At 41.6% G+C, this 12,652-nt stretch overlaps 1 protein-coding gene across 1 annotated transcript in view; it reads left to right on the top strand.

Moving 5' to 3' along the window:
- The window catches only part of LOC132994329 (cadherin-7-like), a 102,034-nt gene extending 90,793 nt beyond the window's left edge, over positions 1-11,241 (top strand). The window contains exons 11-12 of the mRNA XM_061064609.1: positions 615-863; positions 9,197-11,241. Coding sequence (XP_060920592.1) covers positions 615-863; positions 9,197-9,711 — 764 coding nt within the window. The 3' untranslated portion in view covers positions 9,712-11,241. The remainder of the gene's footprint in view (positions 1-614; positions 864-9,196) is intronic.
- The last annotated feature ends 1,411 nt before the right edge of the window (positions 11,242-12,652 follow it).

Below are 12,652 nucleotides of genomic sequence, written 5' to 3'. Positions count from 1 at the left end.
TTCAACTCATGACAGTTGTGACAAACCAGTACGTGTTTGTTTCAGCAGCGGGCATATTTTGCTGATTTGACTGATGTGGCATTTACAAGAGAAGCTATCTCTATCCTCATTTATTACTTTGTTCTAAGTAAAAGCAAAGCAAAGCGTAATCTTAATATCGCTCTTCAAAAAAATAAAAGACGTTGTCCTTCAAGAGGAAATCTACATTTCAATTGACTGCTCAGTTTGAAAGCCTCTTTGAATCTATTGAAACACTTGTCATGATGAAGCTTTTTTTAGCTGCTGTAATGGCATATTGCGCTCCTCTGTCTGCCTCCTTCTCTCGATTGTACTCCCAGACTTCATATAAGATTTAACCATCAAACCGAAGCTGTTATTAGCCAACAGGTGGTCAAGATCAGGGAGAGACGCCACAGTGTGTCATGTAATGAATTGTGTTAATGACACCATCTGTTGGCATTCCTGCTTTTAAAACAGTAAAATCATTTCAAACTGCACAGCCACAGCATGGTGATCGTTACAGGATGGAACTTTAGACGCCTGCAAGTCGAATATATGCAGCTCATGGTTGATCAGGGTTACTCATGTTTCACCCTCTTCCCTCTGCTTTCCAGACAACACGGCGTCCATTTTGACTAAACGAGGCGGCTTCAGGCGAGGAGAGCAGCCTGTGTACCGGCTGCCCGTGTTGATTGTGGACAGTGGAAGTCCGGCCCTCAGCAGCACAAACACACTGTCGGTGCGCGTGTGCGACTGTGACTCCGACGGCGTGGCCTTGTCTTGTGGAGCCGTGGCTTACATCGCGACCGGCCTGAGCACCGGTGCCCTCCTGGCTATTTTGGGCTGCATCATCACACTCCTGGGTAAGAATTCTACAACCTCGGTGTCACGGACAAGTCAGTCAAAGTAAGAAGTACAGAAAAGGTCGATGTGAAGCTGAAGATGATCATTATAGCAGAGGTCATTTTCTTGCTGCAACTCACTTGCAGTTTCTTTGGGTTTGTTTACAACTTTTCCTATCATGGTATTTCCTTTTTTTTTACTAGCATCGACCATGCTGCTCTTTTGAATGCAGCTCAGTTAACGAGTCATCTTTAAATAGTAGAAACATTCAAAATAAAAGACATTTACCGATCCATCCATACAAATGTCCTTCCATCCGTCCATCGGTCCACTGAACATCCATCCATCATTTCTCTGTCCTTCTATTGGTCCATCGGTCCACTGAACATCCCTCAATTTATCCCTCCATCCATCCTTCTTTCCAACCATTCAAACGTCCTTCCATTCGTCCATTGGTCCACTGTACATCCATCCATTAATTCATCCATCCATCTGCCCATCCATCCTGTAAGGATAAATCTCATAGGGAAAAAGTAATCTCAGATATGAAAATATTAAATAAAAAAATCGATTTTCATGCCATTTCCCTTTGAGTAAGATTTTAGAAAATGTACACAACCTCCACCTCTACTCTTTCTGTTTTTTTTGCAAACAAAAAGTCTTTGGCAGAACATCAGCAGATGAAACACCTTTAGCATGTTGTCAATTTAGAAATGTCTGATTGAACCACCTTTGTTTGTTAAGTTGCTGTGGGAATACATCGCAGCTTTACAACCTCAGCGGATCAGATGTGAGTTCAGATTTAAGTGGATATAATGTAAGTCTACAGCGCTGTGCTGCTGAACACTACTAGCCTCAGTGTTTACTACCCATCTCCAAGTTATCCCTGCTATTATGCATTCTCCAGGCAGTCGAATGTTTGAGAGGAGCTTTTGCTAAAACACAGCTACTTGTTGAGGTCTTGCACATGTCAAACCTGGGGGGAGTTTTCTTCCCCTCATATTTCCTCTTCGGTAAAATACATGTGACCTAGGTCAGCCGGCTCTGAATAGCAGCCTGGATGTTTACTGAATTCCTGCCAACAGGATCAATTAAGTAGAGTTGGTGTACAGGGTTTTGGGGGAACTTTTGGAGTATTTTTGTTTAGCCTGAGTGTTTAGCTGGACCCGCCAGGTGCTGAAATGTACTCTGTGTTTTATTTTATTTATTTTTTGCTGAACTGAGTTGAGAAATGATGGAATATGTGGACACCCAAGGCTGCAAACTTGACATTATTTCTCATATTTATTTTTTTATTTTTTGTCCAACATTGGGGAAATATAGAACAATGAGATTATATGTCTGAAAAACACACTGGACTTTATGACATGACTGCATATTCAACATGTAATCATAGTGTTTTTAACATGATTAAAGCTCCTTCGAGGTTTTTTTAAGCTAGAAATGAAGAAGACTGAAAAGAATATTGAAGTCTCTTCCCTACAGCAGCAAAGAAGACCATCAGAAAGTATATTGATTATTTTTATCTGGTTATTTTATGTGCCCTTCAGCCCTGCCGCGGGGTAGGTGTCGCTCAATGAATGAAACAGACGATTTATACATTTTCCAAGCCACGGATAATGTAATGTATGTAAATTGAATATTAGACATTTAGAATAAAGAAAGATGATAATTGTTGTCATAAAAAGCCACTTTTATTATTTACAAATTCAGCAACGAATTTGAGGTCACCAAAATTGACACAACCCAAAAGTTCCTCACAGGAGCTTTAAGTATAGATATATTCACATTGAATTGTTTGAGACACCAATATTGTTGTTGATTCGATTACTTCTAGAGGTACTTGTACTTTATTTTTTAAGTCTCCAGAAGCTTCTTAAGCCTTATTTTCGCAGGTATTGTTATGTGTGGTTTATTTTACAGTGCCTCTCCTGAATTATAGCACACGATATTGAAAAATAAAATGTAATAATGTGCAGTTTCTTCGAAAGAGCTCTTTGCCTGCAGGCAGCCTGAGTCAGGGATGTGGTTTTAATCTTTGATCATCCTTCTCTATAAAGAAGGCCTCATGATGGCTTCCCCCGGATACGTTTCAGTGTATTTTTTAAACTTAATTATCATATATCTCATGAAGGTCATACGGATAAGCACTGTAAGGAGATCTGTAATTCAAGGACAGGCGCTCTGTTGTCTAATGCAACACCATATGTTAAGATGTTAGTAAAGGCGCTTGTAACTGAGAATTCATTAACATAACCTTAAAGATATTACAGCTCCGAGCCATCACCTCCTGCCTGCATTATTGCTCATAAAACCCACAGACAAAGAGTGATTAAATCCGGGCCGAGTGGTAGTTTAACGCTCAGGTGATCTTCAGTGAAAGCAGAGGAGGATCAAAACAGCACATACAATAACTGAAATAAGGTCTTTGATAGGGTCAGACTTTGCTTTTCATTTCAGTCCCCTTGAAGTTTTTCCTTCTTTCATTGCAACAGAGAATTATTTTCGTGTGATAAATGAAAACTTCAAAAGAGCAACAGGGGGAAATACGTGGCCGCACAAGCCTGAACTCGGCATGGCTAATGAAAGCTGGGTCTATTCTGCACAGCGTGGCCTCGGGCCACAGGCTTAGAACTAATGGCCTCCGGTTTAATATACCTCCAAGATGTCTCTGTGTTTGTGCGCATGTGAGTGTGTGTCCTAAGCTGTCTCCATCAGTCTGTTTGCCGCCTCAATTGGATCATCCTCATTCCTTCTTTTCTCTGTTACCTCTTTGTGCATACCCCCCCCCCCCCCCAACCTTATTCTTCTTCTTGTATTAACAGCCCTTGCCCGACCACTCAGCCCAATCCTTTATTCTGATCTTCCTTGATGGCCTTCCATCAAGACCTCTTTCAATCTCCTTGGTAGCAATCGAGGCTGTGATTGCGTTTGATTGCATTGTTTCCGATGAGACATGAGTCAGAAAAAGCCCTCGGAGCCGCGTCTCGCCGCTGTCATCTTCAGGTGCTGTCACTCCTGAATCTGCTTCTTTTTTTCTTTTTTTTCTGCCCTCCATCAATCTCATTCTTTCTCATCAGGCGAGAGGAGAAAAGCTCGCACCAGAACACACGGATTCTAGTTATCGGTCGTCTTTTAGCGGAATGTAATAACATCGATGCGTGTTGCAGGTGGAGAGCCCTCAGGGCGCCGCTCCTCCTCCTCCTCCTCCTCGTCCTCCTCCTCCTCGTCCTCCTCTCTGGATTCATCAAATGCGTGTGAGAAACTTCAATCCCAACATGATGCATATGTGCAGTTCCACCTGGCTGCCTTTAAAGCACACAGAGCTGGATGCACATTACCTTTGTCTCCACATGCTCATAAGCTAAGTGCTCATTAATCATAGGTTGATATTTTTAGATTTAATTACCGAGCTTGTCCTCTACTCCTAGCCGTAATACTCCTGAAAGAGCCCGAACGCAGTTATGTTTTTGAGTAAATGTCACATAAAACCTTTTTCTAATGATACAGTCACTTTTGGATGATACGACCAAACTACTGAGACGATCATTATCTTGTTAAGATCCCCAGTCTTTTTTTTCCCTCCAGTCCAGGTCAGGTACGGCTCAATCCTCCAGAGGCCCAATTAGTACATTACGTAGCGCTCCAACTCTCCAGACAGTTATTTCTGTCTGTGTGCGCCTTATCAGACTCATTCTATAAATCTTCATGTCCATTCATCTGTCTCTTAATTTTCTGTCTGTCTCCTGTTTTAGCCCACTGTCTGCGTCTCTATTTATGCGTCTGTGCTCAGACAGCACACAATTTCGTCTTCAGATTTCATCTCTAAGCTCCACTGCGCGCCGAATCGCTGCGTCACAATTGTGTGTCTCATCTGTTTAATTGTTTGCTTTCACTCGTTGACACGCTAATAATGAAAGAAGGAAAAGAAAATAAAGTCTGCTCTTTGTTGACTGGGCAAGTCAATTAAAAGCTGATTAGTTTTTTTGTAAAGAAAGCCTGGCAAGAGTTAAAGCAAGCTTTTGTAAAGGAGGTTGAAAACACCAGTTTGTAAGAGGATGTGTGGAACAAAAGTTATCTTAATCGCGCAGAAAATATAAAGCAGGGCTGTTCAGAGGAACGTTTTGCCGATTTAGCCACTAACATGAATGTCTGTCTGATTCTGATTGTTTCAGCACATCTTCCCTGCACTAGAGTTCGATCTCTCAATTAAGGAGGAGGCCTGAGACATTTTTATTGGTGTTTTCACACATGCACAAAAGCCTTGAAAATGTCTTCAGATTTGTGTGCATATGCTGCATGTTTGAACCCAAATAGCAGGATTTTTCATCCTGACCTTACCTGGAATTTTTCCTGCCAGCACCCTAGGAACATTTTTGCATGAAGTAGGGTGAGCTGAAGGAAATACTCAGGAAAATTCACTGCAAGCGACGGGGTGATGACGTTTATATCCTGGGACTTCAGGCACAATATTTGTGCACGTTAAGCTATGTCATACTGCTCTCTGCTCGCCAGTTTGTCCTTTTTCCACCCGTTTGTTGATACTTCCAGTATGTGGTACTGGCTTTTGCTCAGTTGGTAGAGTCGGTCGACTCAAATCCAGAAGGTTGGGGGTTTGATCCCAAGCTCATGCAGCCACATGTCAGATGTGTCCTTGGGCAAGACACTTAACCCCAAGTTGCTCCCGTTATACTGATGGTCACTGTACACAGCAGCCTCTACCATCAGTGTATGAATGTGTAGGTGTGACATGCGGTGTAAAAGCACTTTGAGTAGTCAGAAGACTAGAAAAGCATTATACAAGCTCAAGTCCATTTACCATGTCCAAATACTAAAAGATTTCCTGTCCTGGTTCCAGGTCCACAAATGTTAGCATTTTCTATGTAACCTTCATATTGCCAACATATGCATCATGTTAAACTGAACTGTAAGAGTCGGTACATGAGGGTCGTGGTAATTTACACTGAATCCGTGAGGTTTCTTCACATTACAAAACAACAAACAGAAATTTAAAGTGCTCGTGTACTTCACTAAGCTCTTACATTTCTCAGACCCAAAAAAATGAGATGATTGGGAATACAAAATTGGATCATTAATCACACATGACAGTAATCATTTTTAAAGCCCTTGTAGCTAAAAAAAAAAACAAAAAAAAACAATCAATTGTTTGATGTTGTGAAATATTGAAGTGCTTTCAGAATATTGGAATCAAGTTCAAACTTGACTTTGAGTGCTTTAAAAATGAAGCCTGACATTTGGTTAACAAAGTGATGAGGAAGAAGAAGAAAACAACAAAATACGAAAATATCTCTGTGGTAGTCTGTTAACTCACAGTAACAGTGTGTTCATTTTTCATCGATGTGATGATTTGGATGAGGTTAAGTGATAAAAACAAATGAAAATTCAGACTGACTGAAATGTGAACACACACCACCGCCTGTGGTTTCTCACCATGAGCTTCAAGGAGTTATTAGTCGGATGCAATGAATGTGGTGGGTTTGGTTTCTGTGGCAAAACATATTTTGTTTGCCATTTTGTCAAAGGTATCATGGGAAAAGACGAGAGGAGTCAGAATACACACATTATTCATCACAGCGGAGTACAAAGTGTTTCCAATGTTGCTGAAAATAATTTAAAAACTCCTACAAATCCCATACACTTTATGTTAAAGTACTCTGTCTGGTGTTGTGTACAACTCGGCCTTGAAAATTAACCCTTTCTGTTTCAATATGTCCAACACATTCTGAACAGCTGCTGAATTAATCTCCCGTCAAATCGAGCTTCTCAGCAGAATCGAAGCTGTGGCAGCAGATAAAGAGTTTGAACAGCCTCACAGGAACAATTTACTTCATCCTTTCTTTTTTTAAAACTGATGAAATGTGACTTTAATACCAAATACATATCATGTAGTGGACTGTTTGATAACCCCAGAGAAGGACACAAAAACTTGAAATCAGTCAAAACCACATAATATAACTAGAACTTTTCATATTTTTGCATTCACAGATCTTTTCAAAGACACTTAGTGAGAAAATAGGTTTCCGAAGTGCGTTACAAAAGATTCCAACAAATGAACTTCCCCACATAATTAGTATTAAAAGAGAAACCTTCCATCTCTGAGGGTGATACAGTCGCTGATTCATACATCTCATAGAGCTTTCACTGCAGCACCGACACAGAGGAGGTGTGTGTGGGTGCAAAAAAGAAAAATGTGAATCAGTCCCAGGTTCACCAGAATCACGGAGCACATGGAAAGAAAAAGAAAAGTCGAGTGAGAAAGTGCACTCATTGATGCATGCTGGTAAGAAAAGGGCAGCGCCGAAAACTCACCTTGTTTGTTATCGATTGTGCAGTGTGGATCATTTAAACAACCCAATTACTGCGAAAGCTTTTGTTACACTAAATTGATCTCTGTTTTTCGTTCAGTGTACATCATCACCAAGTGTGTTATGAAGACTCCTGTAGAACTGTGTGTATGTGTGTGTGTGTGTGTGTGTGTGTGTGTGTGTGTTTGCTAAATTGTCTGAGCTGGAAATCATTTCTTAAAGGACCCTTGGTACCTGAACTAAAACGTAACTTTGTATGCGCGGCCATCCACCTGCTCATCCTAGTCAGACGTGGTTGGATGTAGGCCAGCTTCCAGTCTATGACGCATCATGCCTGCCTTCTAGGCTTTAAACCCTAAAGAGCTTTGCTGGAGAGCACTGAGAATATTATATTTCAATGTGCAACTTTGTAATTCACTTACTGAACCGAATAGAATTCAGAATGAGTTCCCAAAATCAGAGGAAACAATAGTCCACAGAAATGTTTGCTGTTCTGCATGAAGCCCAAAAAAAGGGTGTCATGGATGTTAGCTGTGGGAAAAGACCAGAGGGACCTTTTCTAAGTATTTTTTTAAAAAACTGTAAAAGTGCGGCTGTTGTAGGGTATCAGCAGTCAGCAAATGGCCAACCAAGAGCTGCCCATTCATCTCTTTCAGCCTTTCATGTGACACTTTCCTCCCTTCCATCTCTTCCATTTACTCCCTTATTAGAGGGTGTGAAGTGGTGTTTGAATTTGGTTCCTGGGCCTCTTACTCTGCTGCCTGCAGTATCTCGACTCCGAGAGGGGAAAAGAAATATGGGGTCCATGGAACGATATTTCACTGGCACCGGCTTGACATTGATGGATAGAGGATCATTAGACATTTGCCAGTTTGCTTGGGTGTGGAGTTATTTTCAGCAATAATGTATGGGAGAGGGAGCAGGGGCTGGAGCAGGGCTTCTGGTAAGATCTCACAGGGGCCAAAGACTTTAGTTTGGTGGAGTTTTGTGCAGGTCTTGAAGCAGAATGGAGGTAGATGAAACCACAGCGGGAGCCAATATATTACATTCCAGGTCTAGTTTTGTAAACACTGATTGCATTTACAGCCCAGGGCTTCAAAACCTTTTTTTGCAAACTATTCATAAATCAATCATTCGATCTTTATTTGTAAAATGAAGGAAATGGTTTTTGAGGAGCTTTAAATACTTGTACAGTAACCAAACGTGGTAGACATGAGCACATGGAAGAATTTAAAACTTTGGTATGGGTTTTTGTTGGGGGGGGGGGGGGGGGGGTCCACAGAAAAACAATATTTCCACTATTTCTTTCTCCAATACTTTAAACTAACTTTTTATACAGTTTGAATCCAGCAACAATTAGCCAACAATTTTAACTGTAGCCATTACTTTTAGCCAAATAGTTTTTGCTGTTCATCCATTGTGGGGGGCAGTAGCTCAGTCTGTAGGGACTTGGGTTGGGAACCAGAGGGTCGCTTGTTCAAGTCCCAATGCGGACCAAATAGGGAAGTTGGCCTGGTAGCTGGAGAGGTGCCAGATCACCCCCTGAGCACTGCCAAGGTGCCCCTGAGCAAGGCACCAAACCCCCTCCCCACCATCAGCTCAGGAGTGCCCACTGTGGGCCGCTCCATCACCCTGGCTTCTCTCCCTTAGTGCATGTCCATACGATCCTGTTTCTGCATGTGTGTGTATATTTCAGCCTATGTGTGTGTTCATGACTAACAGAGCGTAAAAACTGAATTTCAATAAAAGTAAATCTTAATTACTTTGGGCCAATTATTTTAGCTTTTTATCCCTCACCTGTAGCTACAATTTTTAACTGTTTATCAAAAATATTTTAGCTATCTGTGTCAGCTTTTTATCCGTTACTTTTAGCTCAAAATGTGCTTATCATTTAGCCATTATGCCTACAATTTAAATTCTTTAGCCGTTATTAATGGCAGACTATCCCGTCTTTTCAGCTGACTGGCACAGAAAATATGCACCTTGTTAGTCAGTACTGACACAAACATCTCTCCCTCTCTCTGCAGTGATGGTTCTGCTAATTGTGACGATGCGTCGGCGGAAGAAGGAGCCCCTGATCCTGGAGGAGGAGAGGGACATCAGAGAGAACATTGTGCGTTATGATGACGAGGGCGGGGGAGAGGAGGACACAGAGGCCTTCGACATGGTTACCCTGCGTAACCTAAACGTCATCAGGGACCCCAACGTGCGGCGAGATGTCACACCTGATACTCCCACCTTCTTTCATTACCCATCAACTACTCGCCCAGCCTACAAATCCCTGCCGGACAACGTGGTGTTTCGAGAGTTTATTTGGGAGCGTCTTAAGGACGCCGATGTGGACCCGTCCGCTCCCCCGTACGACTCTCTGCAGACGTATGCTTTTGAAGGCAGCGGCTCTGTAGCAGACTCTCTAAGCTCACTGGAGTCACTAAGTACAGATTCAGATCAGAACTACGACTATCTGAGCAACTGGGGACCACGCTTCAAAAAGCTGGCCGACCTCTACGGGAACAGCGACAGCGCCGGTGTCTTCTCATAGCCCCTCGATGTCTCTCAACATTTCTTGGACTTGGCAAAAAAATAAAAATACAAGTAATTTATTGTCAGAGAAAATGATTTTGTCTGCCTTAGCGCATTGGAGGAAAGGATTCAAAGACAACACAGGAGAGATTGAGAGAAAAACGCTTTGACTTCAAAGGTTTAGGGTTTGTTTACCTCCTTGTATGGATTTTCAAAAGCGTGCCATGGTGAGTTTTGACATCAAAAGTGACTCGACGGAGGAGGAAACCTTGTGTGCAAAAGACATTAAAGGTTTCCGAGTTTGGGGTCCAGCCCAACCATTGACTGCAGAATGCATACATGTTGGAGCATTTCTACGGGGAGGAACGTGTCCTTTCATTCCAGCGATGGGCACGGGCCCAGCACCCTTTGCTTTGATGCATTCCTTTGCTATCTTTGTGCTAAAAAAAAAAAAAAAACGTTTCACATGAAATGCTGTGTCCCTGGCGGCTAATCAGTAGTCACTTGACTGTTCAATATGAATTTGACAACATGAAATCTATGGATTTTTTTCTTTCTTTCTTCCTTTTTTTTTAGGGATGGTTGTGGAGCAGGTTGGTGAGATGTTTTTTCATAAACATTTAAACACAGAGGCACATTATTCATGGACTCTGTCATACCTCGCAACACCATATGAGAAGTGCAACTGCACACATACAGTATAAACTAGTAGTTGATGTGCTAAGGAAGTGATGTGAAGACATACGTTGTGCAAATAACAAAAAATAAAGAATGACACTCAGTCAGTTTGATGTCTCCACTGGGCGAAACAGGATTGATATCATTTCTCTAATTCTCCTAACAATACATTTTGCAGATGTTGCAATGTAGTGTTTGTCTGAGTCTGTTTTTTCTTCCGCCTTTCTATTTTCCAACTCCGATGTTTCTTTTTCTGAGCTATTCTGTTGTTCTGCTTTTGTATGATGCAAGGGGGCTGGAAAAGTCCTCTTGTTGTGTTTGATAGTGAGATTCACGCAAACTAGACCCAAGAAAATTGTTTTTGTTCTGAGAGGTGAAGTTGCAGTTTGTCAAGTAAATGAAATTTGCTTCTGTAGTTTGCAGAGTCCAGCATATATTGTCATTCAGACATGAAGTCAATGATGTCCATGGTTTTGTTTATTGATGGTAAAGGACACACTGTATGATAATATTCATGCGCCGCATTGTGCCCACTTTGTTTCTCCAGCTTAAAAAAAAGTTCTGTTATGATTGGGTGTCGACATGTACAGCCGATATGTATTATTATTATTATTATTTATTTTGAAGGCGCAGAATTGTGCAAATGATGTTTTTATCCTTTTTTGCTGAAAAAATAAAATTGACATTCAGTTCCGTAAAAGACTGAGGGGATTTCTTTCAGTCAATCTGAGCATAAACAAGTGAGTTAATAAATGGAGATTCTTTCTGATGATGGTCTAGAAGCAGCATCTAACAACAATAATCAATAATTTTCCAAAAATGATGCTTCACCATGTGCATTTGGGGAGCTCGAGGAAACAGAGAGGGGGTTCGGGGGGAGGAGGGGGAAAGATTTCTTCTTCATATCTTTTTTTTTTTTGATGAGGCTTTTGTAGTTGAAAGGCCTGGTGGAGACGGAGCACAGACGCTCCACAGAGGCGTGTGTGATGACTGAGAGGCTTACCATCGGCTATCTGAGGAGACTTTTGCGAGTTCACCAGGCCTGCCTCTCATGCAGTTAAAAGGAACTTCATTGAAGGTGTGTTCAAATACTGCACCCAATGTGACGATGAAAGAGACACACATATATATCGGGCATGTTATCTTTGAAAAAAACACTTTTCATTTGCTCAAGTTAAGAACTTTGGCCACTACCAGGATTAAAGAAAAATACATATTTTTCATGTATCACCAATAAGGGAACAATATTGTCTCTGAAAATACAAACTCTTACTCATGTTATTAATTCCCCTAAATCCAATTCCAACACCCAACACATTTGTGATATCTCTGTGTCTTAACAGTTCTGACACCAACAACAGATATTTTTGCCAGTTGGATAATATTGTCTGTAAACTTTGGCTGAACACAGGATGGGAAATGACGTGCTGTTTTCAGCCACATATTCAGAACAATGTCTAAAAAAATTTAAACAGCTTACCATATGTATCATACATCAATTTTATCTTAAAAACATTAACTCTTTTATATGTCACTGAAAAGGAGCTTCTGATGACGCAAAAATCGGCATTTTGCGTCATCATAAGCTGTTGCGGTTAACGGGGTGAAACTACAACGCTAGTTCCTCATATTTTCGACCACTGAAGCTACAGACCAATCACAGATCAGTGGGTGGGAACTCACTCCCATAATCGAAACTTAACGTCCGCCATATTGCTTGGAAGCTATGCTAACAGGCTCTATGGAGAAAGCTGATAATGCCGCAGCCGGGGCCGCAGCCGAGACATAAGGCCTGCCTGTCGGCGGCGGTGAGGACGAGGACCCCGGGCCGGCTCGAGCTGGGGCGGACTGGTAGTGTCGGTGCTCTCACTGTTTGCCTATGGACACAGACATAGAGTCTGAATTTCCAACATCAATTCTGGAAGAAATCACGGAATCTGTTGAGGAAATGGCCTTATGTATGTCTGTAAATGTTTTTATTACTATATTTCCACTGCTATTGTATATTTTGGAGAAACTGTAACGATCAAATTTCCCTCTGGGATTAATAAAGTATTTCTGATTCTGATTCTGACCTTAGTGGGAGTGGCCTGCGGTGCTGTGCATTCTGGGATTTGGTGTCTTTCATCCACATGAGCCAAAAAGACACTTTCTGCCTTTTCTCGGCCAAGAAGGCACCAACTTCAAAGTTTATTTCACATTTCTAGTACATATAGGACCCAATGTCAATACAGATTCATGTTTCAACCGGTGAAGTATCCCTTTAATTTCATACAGCACCA

The sequence above is a fragment of the Labrus mixtus genome, chromosome 19 (genome assembly GCF_963584025.1).
Source record: "Labrus mixtus chromosome 19, fLabMix1.1, whole genome shotgun sequence".
In the NCBI taxonomy this organism is placed as follows: domain Eukaryota; kingdom Metazoa; phylum Chordata; class Actinopteri; order Labriformes; family Labridae; genus Labrus; species Labrus mixtus.
The sequence above is the reverse complement of the archived record's forward strand: the minus strand, read 5'-3'. Positions and strand labels throughout refer to the sequence as shown.